Raw genomic sequence first — 21985 nt, forward strand, 5'->3', positions numbered from 1 at the left:
TTTTTAATAGTTATGAACAGGCCCAGTCTTGCTACTCATCCTTTTTTAGATGATAGTCTAACAAGTTCTTTACTAGGATTGCCACTATGTTTAGTCTTCATTATGAAACAGTTGCATATTGTTTTGTAATCTTAATCATTACAGAAAAGAACCTTCCACATATTTGAATTCATTAAGTCAAGCATATACCTGCTGATAGTGCGTATCTCATTTTCTGTATTATACAGGTAAGGTCACAGTATAAAGCAAGTGGGCAAGAAACTCCAGAAAAAATTAAAAGAATACATTCTATCATAATTGTGCATGTTGATAATATTACTTATTTTTACTCCAGTTACTTGTTCTTAATTAATTCCTTCCCAATAGGTGTAGCAGCTATATAACAGTTTTTCTGAGTTCAGGTAAAATATTCAAAACTATCTGAAAGTTGTATTTTCAAGAATGACCATAGAAATTTAAGTCCCACTGATTCTAATTGAGAATCAGGCTCTTTAAGTGCCCAACTTGCTTTTTAAAATGGAACTTAGGCTTTAACATGCTTTGAAAATGTTATGCTTTATCAACATGGGACATTTTTTTTTAACCTGTACTATATTTTTTATGACTACCACTTGGGAATGTAACCAGTTGAAACCACTCTATATCTATGTACTAGACCTACAATGCAATTTAATACTTATACATTTTAAGTGACATTAATTGTAACTCTAAAATCTAGGGTGCAGTTAAGACCAAGCTGAAAATATGAGTTGTCATGATTGCTTAAATATTCCCATCTTTCAAGAGAAAAGTATATGCACTAAAAGGAATTGAGCCAATCAGTTATTTATTCCATCAGCAAGTCATGTATGTGGATGCATATGTTACTTCCTACCTTTCCAAACCCCTGTGCCCCCCAAAACCAGTTGGTGTGACCTTCTTTTAAGAAGTTTTGGTGAAAATTGAGTTTTAGCATGTTTTTTTATTCCTCTTCTGACACCCCAATGTTGGTCTAAGATTTTAGAGGCATTCTTTTTCAGTTGTGTGTGTGCACACCCTGTTCTGATTTCTGATTTGCTTTGGTATTTTTTTTTCTTTTTAACCTAGGCCTCTGTTCTTTTTGTTACAGAAATAGCCTTGAAAATGCAGCTGATGTAAACCCATCTCCAGGGTTAAAAGTGTGTCACCATGATTGTTATTCACAATCTTTCCTACAGGTGCCAAAGGCTGGCCTTTGCCATTGTGACCCTGGCATCCATGGTCCATCTTGCTTGCAGGGAGGTTGGGGGGACATGCAGATGAATGCTCATGTTCTTTGTGTTTGCAGACATTTTTTAAGATCAGAATGCATTCATCAGTTGTCGAAAAAAGAACCAAGGCTTGTGCAAAATCATCCAAGCAAATTTAGTTTTGTAATTGAATGTAGTTCATAAATATTTTTTTCTCAGTAAAACTTAGTATTTCACATACACATTGTAAATCCTAGACAGACAGTTATTCTCTTACACTGCAAGGTATCTGGATAGAGAGGGACAAGATACATTTGTATATTTGTGATAAATCTCCTGTTTAGTGAAGCTGCAGGGAGATTCCCATTGCTGCAACAGGGGTGAGCTGCATCTCCCAGCATGACAGGCAATGTGATATACCACACATGAGCTCAATTTAGAGGACTTTCCAGTGATCCTTAGCATAAATAAATTTCAGTTGTTTATCATGAATTAACCAATACAACTCTTCCAGCAGAAAAGAATGCTTACAACATGCCTATTTTCTATTTCTCTTTCTGTTGCATTAGTTCATTGTTCCTAACCCCTTTATACAGAAGGTTTCTTGGAATTTGTTGGAGGAGGAAAAATAAGTCTACAACATATACAACCATATTTGAAACCTAACCAGCTGTTTCCCTCAGCATCCTAATTCTCATCTTCATTCCACATGTAATCTGTGCTCCTTCCCTCCCCTCACCCTTGCTGTTTTTTCAATGTGATAGATTTAAACTGAAGTGCTTTCAAATTTGGAGCATGAGATATGACTCAGCAGCAAGGCCAGATATACTAAGAAGACCTCCTGTATTTTCACAGACAAAACTTCATTGACTTAAGGTTGTTAAAGTCATCTGTAAAACAGGTGATGCCATTTAAAGTGAATGTCTTAAGTATTATAAATTCACAGTAAGTTTTTGGTTATCAGTCTCAAATCTTCTCTGTTCTCTCCAATTTTAGATTTTTTTCCTCTCCAGTTTTTAAAAGTTTCCATACATTTTTGCATCTTTGCATCAATATAGGTACAGGTAGTACAGCTTGTCCTTCTCTACTGTCACCTAAGAATTGAAGTTGGTGTGTATATCAGTGATGATGATACTGTTAATCTATATTTAGCAGATGAGGAAAGCATATATTTGTCTTACCTGGAGTATTTAGTCCCTGACACCCATTTACTTTTTAGACCTTGTTCCTGAACTAATTTATAACTTAATTGCAATACTTTTTTATCTAATTTAATTCAAACACAGTCTAGCCAATTACTAGGAGTACTGGCAAACTTTGGCAAAACCAAATTAAGTTGCTGTCTCTGGCCTAGGAGACTATTTGTTCAAGGAGGAAGAGGCCTAGAAAACTGTTTGTCCAAGGAAGAAGAGCAAAATTCTGTTCATAGCCAAATGCTTTGCTGTACATTGTAAAATAAAAGTTTATCGTCTTTAAATAGTCTGTGCATGATAATGCTGAAGACTATTACCTTCTTTATCCATCCACTTTCCCAGTAAAATCTGTCATCATTTTTTTGTGCAGAAACTTACAATTCTTTTTTTTGTGAAAACCAATCACTTACTTGTAGAAAACTTTCTTTTTTGTCATTTACTTTCTCTTTTTGTTGACAACACTGTATTTCTCCCCACCATAATGCCCCACAAACTGGAATCATATTCAGCTTCTCCTAACCTTTACCTAAAAATCCATACAGATCCTCCAACTTCTAAGATCTGTTTCTAAGATGCAGCCTTTTCTTTTAGACAACAAAAACTCATCCATTTTAAAATCATCTTTGTCTTGATTAAACCGTATATCCAACCTCCTTCTCTCGCACTTCATCCTAATCAGATCTATACAGCACACAGCCACTAAGAAATTTTCCTGGCCTATGGACCTTACCATGTAATTTCCTGCCTGCCATCTTGGATCCTTTATTTATTTCTCCAGTACAGCCACATTATGTTTTAACTTCTTTATCTCAGTTTCATGACTCTGCATAATGTTGTACATCCCACTTGTTATCTTCTGTTTTCCTGCCTACTTTTTTCTGTCAACACTATTAGCACCTTCTCTACTTGGTCAGCCTTTTCTATCCCCACGTCTTTGTCCATACTAACCCCAATGCAGTGAATTCTCTGAGAACACATTCCTGGCTTCTGTCACCTCCTCATTCAAATCCATTCTTAAATCTTCAACCACAGATCCCATACAGAATAAGTAAAAAGATTTTTTTAATGGTTTTTGCTTCATTGTATTGTGCACAAATATTTGCTAAGTAACTGTAATCCCACTGCTTTGATCCAGACCTTTCCTATCAATAATTCCAAGCTGTTTAGTTCCCTGTTTTGTTGTGTAGTGTCTGCTACTAGGTGGCATAAATTCTTTGGGACAAAAACTGTATCTTCCTGTTTTGTATTGTGAGACATCTTAAGAGATTTTCAGGTTGTCTAATAAACAATAATGCTTTCTTTTTCTCAGTAATACTACTTTGACAGTGGAGGATCAGGCCAAAACCGAAACTTTAATGGTATAATTAATTAAGCACAAGTTTTTTTAAAAATTACAAGTTATTTTCTGACATTAACATGTATTTTCAATGAATAAACATTGTTAGTTTTAACCATAAAGGAACATTTACTAGAAAGTTTCAAGGGGTTCTATTATAGGGCTTATGCTCCTTTTCTTTTATGTTGCCTAAATTAACTTCAGCTATCATATCAAGTTCTTTTGGATCCTTCCATAGTGTACTGTGACAGTGTTTCATAGATGCCGTGGGCTGCTTATTTAAAAGAAACCTTTTAAACAATTTTAAAGTTATATTTCTGCCCCCTTATTCTCGTCTGATGAATGATAGTGACCAAAATAATTTCTCTGTACTATTCATTATTTGATACATTTCTGTTGTCACCTCCTACCTAAACTAAATAGCCTGATTTTTTTCAGTCTTTCCATAAATAAAAGCTTTTCTGTGCCTCTGATCCTTCTTGCTGCCCTTCCTTGAACCTTTCTGATTTCTGCTGTTTGCATTTTGAAATATAATTGGAATTCTCTGAAAGTAATTTTCTCTATAAAATTACACTTACCCACCTGCTTTCAGTGAGCTTTGAATTTCTTTTAATAATCTTCAGAAAGTTAGATTCTCTTAGGTGGAAAACAAAGTAACATTATATGTGGTATTCCCATTACCTACCTCTTGAGCTAGTATAATCGTATATTGACTTTCCAGTTAGCTGGGTTCTGAGCTTCAACATAAAAATGATCTTGTCTGTTCCAAAGGCTGGATGGGATCCAGGATGAGATTTAGGAGAGATATTTTGGGAGAACTCCCTTTTCCATTAACACCAACCTAAATTTTCATTTGTTTTGAAAAGTTTTCCTGGAAACTTTTTATCTCCTTTATACAAAGTGATCTATCTGTGTATTGTTTTCTGCCTATTCCATTCCCTTTCCCTGGAACAGACCAAGGCAAAATTGTTCTGCCTATTTCACAAAGATGCCATGAATTTCCAATGTGGAAACTAGAAGCAATTGAGGAACAGAAGGGATTCAGTAAAGCAACTAAAGTACATGAAGGCAGTAGGAATACTAGAGTCCTTCAACATTTATACTAATCAGATGGCTATAAGACAACTTAAATTTTGCTAGAGTCATCTGTATGACTTCCCCCTTTCCTGCCCACATATGAGTCAAAAGAGAGAGAGAGAGAGGTGCATGTACTCTAATTACAAGGTTAACTATCCATTCATTTTATGCTTCGTGGTTGTTTTCCTGAGGGGGGAAAATAAACTACTGGGAATAGAGATCCTATCCCCAGAAGTCTCTTTCATGGTCTCAGCTGATCTACTATTCATGTGTAAACATGAAAGCTAAAATGAAAGTCTTTTTTTTTTTTTTAGTTCATTTGGTTTGAAACAAGGACCATTACATTTAAAATAAGTCTCTTTTTCATATATTAACTTTTCCTATCGTGAATGCTGTAGCAGAATCCAGTTTTTCCTTATGAGTTTTACTGCAGGAAGGTCCAAAAGTTGACATAATACCAAACTGGTAATATTTTGCGTTTATACATGACATGATACAAGGCTTTTTATAGCATTCTACAAGTGTTATTAAACTTGCTGTACCTCTAATAGAGAAGTAATCATTACGGGTGTGTGTAGCTGAAACAAGAGGCGTGTGTACATGACACTTTAAAGCAAGCTAAATGCTTTTTCACCGCTTTAATGGTGTTGGTGTTTGCATGCCTTGGTGGCGTATTGTGCATTAATTCCAGCCACTGTAGGAAATTTAGCAGTGTAATGTGCCTTAACTGACTTGGGGTGCAGCAAACTAAAACTACTTCAAGGAGTTTTAGTTTGCTGCCCCTACAGCCATGGAGCAAAGCACCATGCTGAGTGCAGCTCCATGGCTCTGCAGGAAGCCCTGCAGGCAGCCTGGCAGCAGCCTGGGAAAGCAGCTCCACCCAAGAAAAATGGCAAGCCTGATCCCACCCCCCCGCCACCCTCCTCCGAGCCTGCCTGCCTGAACTGCGCAGGGGCCCGGTGCTTCCCTCCACAGCTGCAGTGCACCCTGGGACTGCCTGAGCTGAGTGCCTGCGAGCAGGTCCCGCTGCGGGGGGGGCTGCAGCTACAGTGAAGGGAAGCACCAGCCCCCTTCTCCCCACCTCACATGCACATACATGGCCCAGGGACCACTCCACCTGCCAGCAACAACCCCTCCTGCCCCCCAGAGAGGCAAGTAAGTCAGTGGGGTGTGTGCATGACACAGCCCTAAATCGAAGCGGTGTTTTTTAAAACCCACCACTTCAATTTAGGGCTCCTGTTTTGTCTACACACGCCCTAACATTACAGTTTCACAGATGGGCGAACATTAGAACAAACATAAATGCTTTGCCTTAGGTCATATGCTGGGTCAGTAAGAAAACTGAACAAACTTAGCAGTTCTGACACAGTTTCCTGCTCTAGCTTACAAGACAAATGTATTCTAGTTTTTAATTTTCATTTATAATAATTGTAGCTTCACATTCCTCCACTTGCAAATCCCAAAGACTATCACTGTTCAGTCATACCCACAGCCTATAAGAGGCTAAATAAGGAAAGCTGGAATTTTCCTTTATGTTTCAATGACCAAATTTTCAGACTGCCCTTGACGAGGACTGTTTCCAAAAAAAATATTGGGCACAGTTTTGCCTCCAGAGTTACTTGCACTTTCATTTTATGTCACTAAAATCTGTACCTCAAATTGTACCTAGCAGTCAGGAACTTTTTGTGTCTGAGTTACTAAAAATCTAGGTGGAAATAATTACAGGTATAAAATTATTCCTAAGAAAATGGAAGCAAGTGTTCAATAAACTAACACAATCACAATTTCTGTAGTGATATTTTTTTTTCTGTGTATACATTTTAGTGAGAAGTAAGTTTTGCTGAACTTGGGTATTTTTTAGATTCACACTCACTTTAGTTTATTGCTAGAAAAGGGAGAAAATACTTTCAGAAACTTAGACGAGCTGTTTTCTTAATAATAGGAGCAATGTTCTGTTGTTTCATTTTATTCTTAAGCCCTATGTTGCTGATTGAAGCAGAATTCCAATGTTTTTCCAGAATGCCACATTGTAAATGTGATGGGGGGATTTGATTATGGACGAGTGAGTCTGAAAATGGTAAATTAACAACAAATCTGGGATCATGGTTCTCAAGGCAGCTTTTGTGGTCACATTCTTTTATTTGATGTGGTTCCTCATGCCTCCTATGCCAAACAGTATAATGTATTAAAAGTGATGAAGTTGCAAAAAAAAAAAAAAAAAGAAGAAAAGAAAAAAGAAAGGGAACTGTTTAGTAATAAAGAGAAAGAAAACGGAGGTGGAGATTAAAGACCATAATACCTGTGTGTCAAATTAGGAAGAGAAGGGAGAGAAAGTGAGAAGATAAGAATTTCTTTTCATATGCTTTGGGCTGCTCTTCCTTACAGCCATCATGAATGACAAATCTCTTTTAATACTGGCCTGTATCTGAAGAGAGCTGCAATTTCAAAATGAGGAAGAATAAAATGTGTATGCATTGAGAGTTAATAAGGGTGTATCCAGGTAAAAGAAAGGGCTATGGCCTACAAAGCCTGCTTTCCATCATCAGTAAATAGGATTTAACATGTTTTAACATTGGCCAATCCAAGAGACAAGCTCTTAGGTTATTTTAACATAATCCAAAAAAAGGCTTTCCATGTATAGGCAAGTTTTTATTTATTTACATTTTCAAGGCTAGGCAGTTTTTTAACTGTATGTTTCTAGCCACTCAAAAATGCCCTTTTCTCATATTTAATGTGGTTTTTGCAGAAATAATATATTTGATTAGGAACATTTTTGAATTCAGGTTACTTTTGTGTAGTGTTTTTGTTTGGTGTAATGCTGTTGTATAGTACATTCACACTGGATACAGGTATAAATATGAATACAAGGTCTGTTCAAAAAGTATGGAGACTGAACAGGGGTTGTGGTACAAAGTATTGTGGGGGGGTTGCGTGGCTTTGCTGGCATGTTGGGACTACTCTGGACAGGTTTGCAGCTCATGGTGTTTCCCCAGTTTTCTGTGGCCAGCAGCTGAAGTAAGATTGTTTGTCTCTCGCATCCCCTTTTGTTATGTCAGCATGTCCAGAACAACACGTGTGCATTAAATTTTGCATGAAAATTAGGAAAACAGCAAGTGAAACATTTGACTGACTTAAAATAGCATTTGGTGATGACACTATGAGCCATGCAAGAGTTTTTGAATAGTATCATTGGTTTAAAGATGATATGGTTTAAAGAATCATCGGTCAAAAGTGATGAGTGTTCTGGATGCCCTTCAACATTACAAAATGATGAAAATGTGGCAGCAGTTCGCAGTTTGGTTCAAAATGATAGGCGATTGACTGTCCGAGAGCTAGCAGAAGAAGTTGGAATGTCTGTTGGTTCGTGTCATTCAATTCTAATCAGTGATTTGGGAATGAAATGACCACAAAAATGACCAGAAAAGTGGGTGTCTGGCTCTTGGATGCTTCACCACGACAGTGTGCATGCCCACTCAGCTTGTGAAGCAATTTTTAGCCAAATTTTAGCCAAACACTTTATCCCACAAGTGCCGCAGCCTCCATATTCACCTGATATGGCCCCATGCGACTTTTTTCTATTCCCTCAACAGAGAAAACTTTGAAAGGAAGAAGATTTTATCATATGGAAACCGTAAAACAAAATGCGACTGAGCAGCTTTTAGCGCTTCCACAAATTGCTTATCAGAGGTGTTTCCAACAGTGGCAGAAATGTTGGGAGAAGTGTACGGCTGCAGAAGGAGCATACTTTTTGGACAGACCTCGTAAGTGTATCCTTTCGTTATGCAAAGGATACAAAAATATTTCCCACTTCTTTCCTCTCACAGCAAAAATAAAATAAGAACTCCTACTTCAGAACATAGTTACCTCGTCTGCATGCCCCTTCCTTTGGTGATATTCTTGAAAGGGAAGCTGATACATGTGTTTTCTTCATTGACAGTCACACAGTCCAGCATATTTTAAGCAAAAAGACTGAAAGTGTCTGAGGCTCCTGGTTCACATAATGGCCACGTACAAGCATTGCATTTATACTAGGAGATCATCACTCACCCAGTAGAAACTATGAGCAAACGCCTTCGTTCTGTTTCTTCCAGGGGTAACGTGCTCCCTCCCAGGCATACACCTTGCAAATCTCCCCTGACACTGGGGAGCAGAGCAGAGGCAGCTGCTCTTTGCCTATACTCTGGACCAGGAGACCTCGGTCTGAGAAAGCCACAAAGAGTCTTTAACTGCTCCTCCAGTGCATCTTAGTGAATGGGAAGTATGGAGCAGTCACTGCTCCCCACCCATTCCCCCAACCAGGATCACTTCATGTGGTGAAGGTGCAGAGAGCAGGAGAGAGTTAGCAGCTGCAGGCTGAACACCTGTATTATTTCATTTCCAAGAAAGATTTCCAGCAGATTTTTCAGAAATTTCTACTACTAGAAATGAACTCCTGTATGTAGCCAATAATGCAAAAACTCAACTAAACATTATATACATTTTTTCTGCCTCTCTGTCACACAGGTGTCAGACTCATCTTCTGTTCTGGGCTGGATCCAGATAGCATGGCTCTTCATGGGCCAGATCTAGCCCAGGGCATGGGGTGGCTCTGGTAGCAGTGGTGGTGGGGATAGCAGCTCTCATTCCCACCCAGTGAATATGGTGGCAGCTCCTGCCCCATGCTGTATACCCAATGCTGGAGCTGGGGCTAGAGTTGCTGCTGCTGCCTTGTGCTATGACAGCAACACACAGGGTACATGGCAGCAACAGCTCTAGCTCCATGAGGCATGCAACACATGATGGCAGGGCCACTGGCCAAGGTGTTGGGGCCTCTTCAGTTGTGATGGGCAAAGTGGCTGTCAGCTCTTGCTCACCCTCCTGTCACCGATTGTCAAGTCCAACAGGGCCTTAAGGCCCTGGATTCTGCAATAGGCCACTCCCCTCTGCCCACACACTAACTTTTGAGCTTTTATCATAGAAAGCTTTTTTAGATAAATGTTTTGAGTAAATTAAGAAATGGGGAAGATTATGGATTCTGTTTAGTGGTTTCTTAAAGCTTTGCCATTTGAACAGCTATAGGAACATGGATGCAACAAACATTTTTAAGTACATGATCAAAAGCACAGACTTAAATGGACTGCATATACCTTAATCAGAGTAACATTTTCAGTAGAAACAGAATTAAAGTACCGTTACTTTAGACTGGGCTACTGCTCTAATTCAATTTGATAATGTGAATTCATCAGCATAATTAATTTGATTCACAGAACAAGAAGCAGAGTCACATTATACTTGATAATCTACAAACACATAGTAAGAGGAGTTCATATCCAGAGAGTTTACAATCAATTTTAAGTTGAGACACATCAAAGTGTGCAGTAATCAACAAGTTGTTTAACAAACTAGGGGAGGGCAAGAGGAACAGTCACAACTAGCCTTTGTAACTCTGTTCCTGTGTGCACATCATAGCCGTGCTTGTGTTGTAGGTGGCCAGGTCTAGCACATATTTATCAGCATGTGCAACCCAATCCTTATGATGCAACATCTATTAAGTTTGTTGTATTTATAAAGTGTTTTTCAGGATGCTAATAAAATCCGCATGGTGAGACATCTGTTAAGATTACAGCCTCTTTAAAGTCCTCTTTGAAATGCTAACAGACCACTGAAATCTTGATTTTAAACACATCCTTGATTGGTTGTCGTATAATTAACCTTACTCTGTTTGCAATTATTGAAAACCAAAGTCAGCTCTGCTTAAAACAACAAAAAATTCTTCATTGTATTCACTCTCTATTTTATTTTCTCTCTGTGAAATTGATTTAATTAAGTCATAGAAATCCTAGGGATAAAAGAGACCTTAAGAAGGAAACGCGCGTCGCCTTTCATCGCCTTTGTGTCTCCATAAAAATTTTTATGGCAGCACAAAGACCAAATAAACAGACATCCATAACCCCTTCTCACAACACAAATAGTGGCCATGACAAAAGTGGTATCAGTTTGTGCCGCTACATAATAGTGGATGTATGTTTACTTTATGGTGGGATAGCTTAGGCAGCCTGGACCTGCCTACAGTCTCCAGCCACCCCAGGCAGGTCTGGGGGCTTGAGGGGGCCTGATCCTGTGCACCCTGGGAACTTTTGGGCAAGATCAAGCCCCACATGCACTGAGAATGCCTGCCTGGCTTTTCCCACTTACAGAGATGCACCTCCAGGATCCCCAGGGCATGTCTAAGTAAGCAGGGAAAGTTGGGGTTTCCCTGCTTACCAAAACATTCCCTAAAGATCCCAGGAGTGCATCTCTATGAGCGGGGGAAGCTGAGCAGGTGCTTCCAGGGCTTGAGGAGTCCAGTCCTTCTCTGGAATTCCCAGGTGCGCAGGCCCCTCAAAACGCAGGAGCACATGTTGCCCATTGTCCCACAGCATCACATCCCAGCATAGCTGATGTGCTTTATTTGGAGACATCTATTTCTACCCTGAAAGTCACCTAGCCTAAGTCCCTGCCCAAATGCAGGATTCACTGTCCCTAAAGCATCACAGACAAATGCCTGTTCAGCTGCTTCTTTAACACCACCACTGTAGGATAGTCCACAACTTCGTTAGGCAGTTTGTTCCATTGTCCTGTGGTTTTTACAGTTAGGAATATTTTTCAGTATATTTAATTTAAGTCTGCTTTGCTATAGCTTAAGTGTGTTGCCTTGTGTCCTGCCCTATGTAGTAAGAGTGCATTTCTTCTCAAACTTCCCTATGGCAGTCTTACAAAATATTTGAAACTGCTGTCATGTCCCTCCTTAATGGATGCATCTACATGTGCAATTAGTATGTGACAATAAACTCTGGTGCACTTTGCACCAGAGTTTATTTTTCCCAGGTTCAGTGTTTACACATGCACCTTGGACCACAGCATGTTAAGCCGGGATGGAGCAGCCCTGGGCTGGCAGAGCACCTGGTGGGGAGGTGGTCAGCCTGCCAGCCAGGGCTGCTTTGCCTCAGCTCAGCATGCTGCAGAAGGGCTAACTGGGGCACAAGGGTACTACAGTGTCCCAGCCTTGTCCCAGGCAGTACCATCCTACAGTGGAGTTAATTAATTTACAGCCCCTTAATACAGGTACACATGTAAACAGTGATTACATTACATGTAATGTAATGTAAACAGTAATTAATCAGCTCTGCAGTAAAGCACACCTATAGATGCACCCAATCTTGTTTCTCCAAACTTCAACCTTCTCATATGGCTTGCATTCCAGTTGCTTTATCATCTTCATTACTTTATTCTGGATCCTTTCCAGATTCTCTTCATTCTTCTTAAAATGTGGTGTTTAAAACTGGACATAGTACTCCAGGTGAAGGCTCCCCAGAGCTGTATAGAGTGGAAGAGTCACTTCTTATGACCTTCATACAAGAAACACTCAAACCAGATAAATGTTTGGGTGTCCTCACACTGATCCTTTTTTCAAAGACTATCTGTCTGGATCTTTTTCTTTATGACCGTGTACCCCTAATCCCTTGACTGCCAAAAAGAGTTCTTTGAGCGTAGGAACTTTTATCTATTGGGCAGTTATGAGAAAACTAGCTTTAGAGTCTAGGAAGCCTTATCTTGTAATGATTTAGCAAATATGAGAAGTTTCTTATAATGTATTTCTCATATCCCAGGAAACTCTTGTCCCATTCCTACCTTACCTCATACCATCAAATATAATCAGGCTTTGAAAGTCTCAAATAGTTGGGCACTGGACTTCCTTGAAATTCCTTGGTTCATTTTTCAGCTCAGTTGGACCCATTCTATGTGTCATTGAAAGAGTTACTTTGCTTTTCTTTGTTCCCCACCTGTAAAACAGAGATAATTATCTCACAGGACAGTTGTGAGGCTTATTTATTTAATGTTTATAAAATGCCCGGAGATGGCCAAGTGTGAAACAATGTATTATTTTGTTCAACCACTTGGCAAACAACTTTCTGGCCTAGCCCCAAAGAATGTGTGTGTATGTTCAGTCAGAACCCTGCTCCTTTTTACCTTTCAAGGAAATCAGTACATTTGTGCAGTCTGTCTCTTTTCAAAGATGGGTGATTGTACCAGGGTTCCATCCTCTTTTCCATGGAAGGGACCTGCTGTTAAAGCCCCTGCTTGGTGATAACCTGCTCTGCAGCTGAGGCTTAAATTCACTTTCTGTCGAAATGTTTTCATAAACCAACCAAAGAAGAGTTCTTGAAAGCAATATGCTTCATCTGTCTCTCTCTGCCAGGGTAAGCAGACTCCTCACCCATGCTGAGCTCCAGACCTGAGACCCCTAATGGCAGCATGCCATTCTAGTCTAAGCCCAAGCAACAGTTCAATATAATATTCACTATTGTTCTCTTCAGTTAATTTTTAGAAGCATAGGTAATCTCCTGATGAGTCATTGGGAAACTGGCTCATTTTTAGAGTACTCCAGGCACACTGTGCCAGGAAAGACGGAGGAGTTGTGGCTGCTGGGAAGCTGCATTAGAACAGATTCTTGGGAGGAAAAAATCACAGTTGGTTTCCCCTGTCATAAACCCTTGTTCTTCCCTACCCTGCACTTCTGAGAAGGTCTGACCTTCTTTTGTTTTTGGTTCCCAGCCTCTCCCCCACATCCAGTACATGACATTTTCAGTCCATTTATGCTGGGATGTCATAGGAAGCTGGAAAGGTCTCACTGTGCTTGGGAAAATCGGGCATACTGAGCCCAAGTAAGAATGAGTGAGAGACTTAATGACATACTAGAGATGCATTCTTCAGAGCAGAATCCAGAGACTGAGTTGATTTGTCTTTCAGACTTCATGGAATTAGTAATAATTATTACAGTAAATTCCAAAAATACATTTATACTGCTTCCTTTTCTCAATTTAGACTTTCGCAACTACTTACAGTGTTTATTTTCATGCAGTAATGAGATCACTTGAGATCATTCAGCAGAAATAGTATAATGTCAGCCTCTCGTAATCCTGTTAAAAATTTGCCCATTGAAACGGATATTATGAGAGTCAGCAGGGCTATTCAGTATGACTTTGGATAGTTTCTGTTGAAATTAAGTACAAGGCCCTAACTCCAAAACTAGTGCATTATGTAATGACTGGAGTAAGTGTCCTCTTAAACTTTCAGTGAAAGCTTAAGTATCTCACAGTCCAAGTCTTTCATTGACAGTCTGAGCTAAATCATTTGTGAGAGAGGTTGAAAAGACCTGTGGTCATCTTGTGCATCCCTTTGGCAATCCTCATACAGGATTGTTCTTCTCACTATATTTTTAATGTTTGTCTGGGTTTGCTTTAAATGCTGCAATTAAAAGGACGTGTGCCATATTCCATGGGGAGCTCTTGTGCAGTTCTGTCAGTCATTCTTGTTGCTGTTTTTTCTAGATTTTCTTTTCATTCCATTTTCCCTTTTATACTTTCCCCATATTCCTCTAATAGTACCCATCAGACCACCTAAATCATTTCCTGTCATCAGGATGTAGAGCCAGCATTCAGTTATAAACCACTAACATGAAGGTGAATGTATTTATATTTTTATTTATTTTTTTCTTATGCATCAAACCCACCAGCTTTTTAATGATTAAGCTACTCTGAATTTATTCCAATTTGTCTGCATCTTTCTGAAACTCATAACTGTATGCTGTATTGTATGTGTATTCTTATCAGGGTAGCAGAAAGAGACGTAGTTGATGCTCTGTAACATAGTGCTTCTGCATCCCTAGTCTCTTTCTGTTAGGTCTTTCCAACAGTCTCATTTTCATTTTTCCCGACAATATTTTGAACACCTCTAGCTTTTAAATTACTTGTCCTCTGTCAATACTATATTAAAACTAAAAAATTAGTTCAGTTTACAGACATATTCTGATTAAAGAAAGAGAATAAATTGCCTTATTTTGAGTCGGTGTGAAGGTGTGCTTTGCATGTCTGTAAACACGCACGCATGTCTTGATTGCACATAAATTCCTGATTTGTATACCCATGACTATGTAAGTCCTATCTGTTTGATATATATTTATTTATCTATATATTTAATTTTAATTATTTTTCTCTTGAACTAATTTAGAAATGACTCTTCCATTTCACTAAGCTATTCCACTTCTTTAACCATCCACGTATTATTCTTTAAGATCATGTTTAACAAGCATTGTTCTTTCTTTCTTACTGCTATTGCAGCCTTCTGATATATAAAGATGATCTCCATGCTACTAATTAAGTCAGGGACATGCATCAAGACTTTTCATACTGATTTTCTGATCCAAATGGAATAATATACCTTAATAAATTAAATTTAAGAAATGTGATTTTTTTATGATCTTCCTAAAATTGATTTTTGAGCAACTGCAGGACATGTTTTACTCTCTTCTTTTCTCTTTGTATGTCAAGCACAAATCATTTCATATTAATTTGCACTACTGACCTGTAAAAAAAAAAAAATGGTGATGTTAACATTTATCTGTTTGAGGCTTACATGCTCAGTGATCATATGGCTTGTCTATATTGCAGATTGCTACATTCATTGTGTGATCATCTGAATTCCAAGTCTTTTTTGCTTGTATTCCCTAAGAGCCAGGCCATGACTGATGTTGCACGCTGGTGCAAAGAAGTAGAAGAGGCAAAGGACCTTTTATTTATGTTCAGCTGCACAGAAGGGACGAAGGACCTTTTATTCCTTTGCACCATTATGTCTTGTGTCCTGGGGAGACTGTTTTGACAAAGTCACTGTGACCCTTCACATACAGAGGCAGAGGAAAAATGGTGAAGCCTTGACCGCAAATGGGTCAGACATCTTAGTCATCACAGGGATTGGCTGCAATAAGTCCCACTATTACATTACAGTTTATTTCCTAAAAAAATATTTCATCTTAGGACCACTGAAACGGATATTTGTACGAGTCAGCAGGGCTATATTCAGTATGACAGCGGGGAGACGAAGAGGAAGATCATGATTCCCTCAGTCACAATATCCCTTCTCATCTGCTTCTCAGCTGCATACCACATGGCCCCTTGCTATGGGCAAAATCACCAAAGAATGATTTAGTTCTAAGTAAATGGGTAATTTTGTGTTACATGCCAAACTGTAAAACGTAGTGAGTTAGATATTTGAATATTTCCAGAAGTTGATCAGTAAGTGTGTGTTTGGGACATATGAGCTTATTCTTCACTAAATATAGACATTGGATTTATGACACATTATAACCTGCCTAACATCTGATACCCCAGATAACCTCTCTAATATTTACCAGCTATATTCTTATCACCAGGTCTACATTTCCCTCCTCCGCTCCCACCTGTTTCTCGCCCATTGACTGCCTCAATTTGTATTTTCACTGACTGGTGCATACTGGCCTCTGGCTTCTATTCTATTCCATCCAGGAAGAACACAGACCAACTGCAGACACTTTCTCAACCTGATGAGAAGGGTGTTTTTACCTAAAAGCTTGCAAAGAATAATTTTTCCAACTATTTTAGTTGGTCTAATAAAAGATATCAAATTTACCCAAAGAACCTTGTTTGTGTACATTAATGCATTTGAAGATACTGCCAAAAATAACTTTTTTAACCTAATTTTTATTTGTAGTTTTATTTGTAGAAAAATTTCAGAAAGTATTCCTTTGTCAAAAAACCCTGAAAACTTTAAATGTTTTATTTATCCAGTTCTTTCAAAATATTGTGTATTTATCTGAATTACCATATTTACTCAAATCTAAGATGAGTTTTTTTCCTCAGTCAGCAGTGGGGAGGGGAGTGGGGAGCCTTGTCTTGGATTTGACTACCTGCTGGGGACAGGTGGTAGCTCAGCTCTGGCTTTGACCTCATGCCCCAGGCTGAAGCCAGAGCTGAGGCTCTGCCTACACAGGGCTAGAATAGCTTATTTGTCAGGAGAGGGGGCACATGGCCAGGAGGAGTGTGGGGGTGACCATGGGAAGGCAGGGGACCTGCAGCCTGCCCTTTCATGCCTATGCTGGTCCCCTTGCTCCCTGCTTACCCCATCTCCTGTTCACTCCTGCAGTGTACATTTAGTGCACAATTAATAATTAATTTTAAATTACCAATAAGATGTGAAAAATTCAATCTTAAAATGTGTCAAATATGCTCAATAGATTGCATTTTCTAAGGGAGTTTTTAGAATATCTTTCCACAAGTGCAAGTGAAAAATATAACCAAACTACATTCTCTTCTCCTATTTGAAATCACCAGAGTAGCAATTAAAGGAAATAGTTGTAAGAGCTTTTTATGGTGAATAGAAACATATTTTTCCTCCGCTTTTCTCTGTACATTGTATTTAAATTACTTTATTCCTTTCTATTTAGTACCTCTGCTCACTGCAAATCCATTTGTAGTATCTGATGAAGTAGACTGTCTCCTATGAAAGCTGATACCTCTCTGAACAAGTTAATCTCTAAGGGCATCGATACATGTGCTCCAGGCTGGGGGTGGGAGGGTGTTTAAATTAGAGTGGCTTTCAGGAGCTGCTCTAATTAAAATGTCCATAGTGTCTTGTGTACTCAGTGTCCCATGCTTCAAAATGGCAGCAGGGGTGCCTTAACTAAAGCTCATTCAATGAGCTTTAGTTAAAGCACCCCCCCACCACCATTTTGAAATGCAGGGACAGTGAATACATGGGACAGTGAGACTGCTGGAGCGATCTAATTAGAATGCTCCAGCAGAATCAATTAATCAAAGTGTCCCACACATGTATAGGCACACTAAGTTGCCACCACGCCCTGCCTTCTGCCTTGAGAAACAATAAGGAAAGGGTGTTTTTCAGATGGACTGAGCAGCTTTACATTAATAGCAAATGTCTCTTCTGCCTTCCACATTGGTCTTCACAGAGTGCATGTACATGTGTGCTTTACTGCAGTTGACTAATTAGCTCTGCAGTAAAGTGTCACAGTCTATATGTGCACTGGTATTAGGGCACTGTAAAGTAATTAACTCCTCTGTAGCATAGTACTGTTGGAGACAGTACAGGAAACCCTTGCTATTCACGGGTTTGGCATTTGTGGCATTCAGATATTTGTGAATGCTGAACCCGCATCTTAAATACACTTGAAGGAGCTCCTCGGGAGCTTTGCACTTGCTGCCGCCAGGCTCCCACTGCCGCTGCCACATTCCTACCATCACCAGCGCAGCCGTCACCAGCACCCCCCAGCTGCAGGGGGCACTGCATTCATGAAGTTCATGAATGCAGTGCCTTATTCGTGGATTTCGCCATTTGTGGGGGATACGAGAACAGCAAGGGTCGCCTGTACTATCCTACAGCAGAGTAATTTAATCCACCAAAACGTACGTGTAGACTGTGACAGGGGCTGGCTGGGGCATGAGAATGCTAAAGTGCACGAGCTACCTACCACTCAGCCCCGGACTGTAGCACGTTTGCACCCCAGCCAGCCTCTCCACCATCTGACACTGCCACCCAGAGCCCAGGACTGACCTCTAGTGCCCCCTGCTAGTCTTTCCTTACAAATAGCTGGGAGTGTTCTTTAGATATATTTGTATAAATATGGAGAGGGTGGACATTACAAAATTGTCAAGGCCTCATCTTTAGCATTTTTAAACAAGGGTCAGAACCTACTCTAATATTTCAAGCATTGCTCTCTTTCTGTGGTACAATGCAAGGTTTGTTTGTTTTTAAATCCAGTTTGAGGGAGGGGCTGAAATAGATGTTCTTGTAAACCTTTCTAGGTTAAATTATTACTTACAAAAGCAAGGGACTGGACTCAGTGACCTGGGAGATTCCTTCCAGTCTTTGGTCCCCCGTTTCATCAGTCCAACCTCAGAGTAGTACAGGTTCTAAGTTAAAACACCATTCGGATACTACACTAGGCATATGATAGCCTAGTAATAGATTAGGATCCACTTCTGTCTTTGAACATCTGTAACTGACCAAATTACATCCTTTTTCTCCACACTGGGCATGTCTACACATGCATTTGATCTGGGATCATTTTACTTGTAAGTGCTCCTGGACAAGCATCTACACATGCAGGGAAGCAGGAGCACCTTATCTCCAGGAGCTGCCTGCTGCCGGGGTAGGGACAATGTCCCCCTGCCCTGGCAGCAGGAAGCTCCTGGCACTGGCTCCTCAATCAGGGGCAGGGGACTTGAAAAGAGCTGCAGGGGAGGGGCAGGTCTCAGCCTCCTGCAGTGATCTGCTGGTGGGGCACCTAGCAGCTAGCTCACTGCTAGCTACCCCACTGGCAGAAAGGGGCAGGGGGCTGGGACCTACCCCACTCCTGAAGCTCCCCAGCAAGTGGCCATATCGTGGCATTTTGTTGCAAACTGCATTTTTCGTGAAAATCCCTCAATTTTGTGATTTTCACAAAAAATAGAAAATCATGATTTAAACCAGGCCCTACTTAAAGGTGAGTGGATACCAGCCAAGAAAGAAAGAAAATGAAGCTGGAGTCAGAAAATTCAGTCCTAATTTGATTGCTGCATAGAGAAGAGGGATTTTTTTTTTTCATTTTTTGTGTAGCTGTGGTATACTCTAAAGTGTGTTCTTTTTCTCATTCATCATTGCATCTGCAAAGTCCAGACCCAGAGCACTGTTGCATGTGCTGAACAATCTGCTGAATCCAGACTGTTTCGATTCACTAACATATTTCAGTAATGTCTGATTTTAGGAATTTGTTTTTGTGTAGGCTCCAGTCCTTCAAAAGGACCTGCAAGTATAGAACCTCCTTCCTTTCACAAAGGTGGACATTACCATTAATCTATTGAAAGATATCTAGATATCTTTGTAGACTAAGGACCTTGTTTTATAGGGAAAATCTATCCAATCCTAACCAGTTACACTGTTTTTGTGAGAGTAACATGTAAACATGAGGAGACAAAGTTGCATCTTACCTTTTTTTCCAGTTTCATTCAATTCCATATAGCTAGGTCCTCAATGTTTTGAGAGTAATTCAATTCATGGTCTGTTTAGCAGGTTCGTATCCCTTTTGATTGGTAACAAATAATGAGAAGGTTCTTCTGTTCTCTGTCACTGAGAGGAAAAGTTGTTTCCTGTATCTGAGTGTACAAGGTAGTGAACAGCTTTGAACAAGCAGTGGTTTGGGGCTTGCTGGCTGAAGAAGCCACAGATTGAAAGTTGACAATTACAGCCCTGCCCCGAATTTTACTGGTAACAAGAAAGGTCAATTAATAAATTAGGGTAGCATAGCTCAGTGTTTCCCAACCAGTGTGCCATGGCACAGAAGCGTGCCGTCAGAAATGAACAGGTGCACCACGGAATTTTGCCATGGCAAGGAGCTACAATAGGTATGAGGATGGGGAATGCCTTAACAGTTGTGCTGCGGAAAATTTTTATTAATGTAAGTGTGCCTTGGGCTGGAAAAGGTTGGGAAACACGGGCATAGCTCAATGTTCCTTTAGTGCTAGGGTGTCCAACATATGGCTGCAGGCTGAGTCCAGCTTGTGGAACTGTTCCATCTGACCCACTGGGCTACTGACAGGCTACCAGAAGTTGCAGGGGGCTGACAAAAAAAAGTATTGCCTGCCACAGAGTTTGAGGGTTCTGGGCCTCACTGGTCATGGCCATTGCTGGCAGGGGGGTGAATGAGGGCTCCAGCACTGGGACGAGTAGCAGCTGCTTCAAGGGTCTGAGGGCAGCAGTGGCAGGGCCAAGTAGCAGCAGCAGAGCCCCAACATGCCCAGATGATTGTCACAACAGTTTGGCTCCTCTGCTGCTTGACCACCACCCTCAGACCCTCACTGCTGCCTCCACTGGATGCACTGCTGTTGCAGGCACTAGCCTTGGGTATCCAGCCTGGGAGGAACCCCATGATCCAGATCCAGCATAGGGCCCTGGGTGAGTTTAATGCTCCTGCTTAGTGAATCACTATATTCTAGCTTCTGATATTTATATGGTATCTATATTCAGATGATTTCATGCTCAGTGATGGATGACATTCAGTTAAAAAGCTGACCTAGAGGGAAGTAGGGTGGTGAATACCTGATTCTGAAGACAGATTCCTAGAAAAACAAAACAGGAAATTCAAAAAAAGCCCTTCTAGGAATCGCACCCACTTCTTGTCTTTCCTTCTGTGTTTGACCGTAATTACAGGTAATAGAAACAGGAAGTAGATTGCTAACTTCCTATATTTGCTTCAGTGAGTTATGAACACACTGGGGAGGGGAAGGAGCTAGAGAGAAGCTTGGCCTCTGGCCCTAATGTTCAGGTGAGCTTCAGGGGAAGGCTGGATTGCTGTTGGGAGGGTGTGCATAGGGGTTTGTAGTGTGGATAGTCTGCAGGCCCTTGTGTGAAGGGTGGCCTGGGAAATACCCCTCGATAATTATATAGGCATACCCATCCATGTCCACTTGTCAGTAAAGTCAGCAATAGTATCAGCTTGTCATTATAATTCATATCTCTAATACTTACTGTATTACTTACTTCTCACATAACACGTCCCAAACTAAGGTACAAACCTTGTTTTTAGGAAGGCAGAATGAATAGAGAAAGATTTTTCCATGGTTACGGTTGCATAGAACATTGGCAGAGCCTAATCTTCAGCTCACCTTTCCTTTTTTGCATTGGGCAAATCTGAAATTCTAGCTGCTGCCACAGTGGGTTGATCTGTGATTTTGAAAGGAGCCAAAGACTGTTTGTAGGGCTATGAAGTAGGAAAAGAGACACCAGGAATAGCCAGTAGACAGCAAAATTGTCTCAAGAAAGGTTAGATTGATGGAACATCAAGGCCATTAAAAAGGAGAGATGGTTGTTAACACCTCTGGAGTGAAGGAGAATGAGATATTCTCATAGGGCTATAGGCTGTACAGGAGGGACAGGATAGGAAAGAGGGGGGGGAGTGGCACTCTATATCAAGGAGGAATACACATCCTCGCTAATTAGTAAAGAGTCAGGGGAGAAGCACTCTGAAGTGCTTTGGGTTAGGGTTCAAGGCAAAAGAGGGGAAAGGGACCTAACGGTGGGAGTTTACTATAGACCACCCAACCAAGGAGAGGAGCTTGACCAGGAATTCTTGGGACAGCTCACCGAGGTAGCGAAGGCTAAGGATGTAGTAGTCATGGGGGACCTGAACTTCCCAGACATCTGCTGGGAGGAGCAGTCAGCCAGGTCTGAGTGCTCCCGTAGGTTCTTAGACAGAGTCCAGGACCTTCATCTAACCCAGGAGGTGCACAGCCCCACCAGGGGGGATGCCTTGTTGGACTTGGTGTTGGCCACGGGCAACGACCTGG

The 21985-nt window shown here is 40.5% G+C and overlaps 1 protein-coding gene across 1 annotated transcript in view; it reads left to right on the forward strand.

Moving 5' to 3' along the window:
• The first annotated feature begins 20956 nt into the window (after nt 1-20956).
• The window catches only part of LOC102371182 (BRISC and BRCA1-A complex member 2), a 64879-nt gene continuing 63850 nt past the window's right edge, over nt 20957-21985 (forward strand). The window contains exon 1 of the mRNA XM_025216469.1: nt 20957-20964. Within this exon, the coding sequence (XP_025072254.1) occupies nt 20957-20964 (8 nt within the window). The remainder of the gene's footprint in view (nt 20965-21985) is intronic.

This window comes from Alligator sinensis, unplaced genomic scaffold (assembly GCF_000455745.1).
Source record: "Alligator sinensis unplaced genomic scaffold, ASM45574v1 scaffold138_1, whole genome shotgun sequence".
NCBI lineage: Eukaryota > Metazoa > Chordata > Crocodylia > Alligatoridae > Alligator > Alligator sinensis.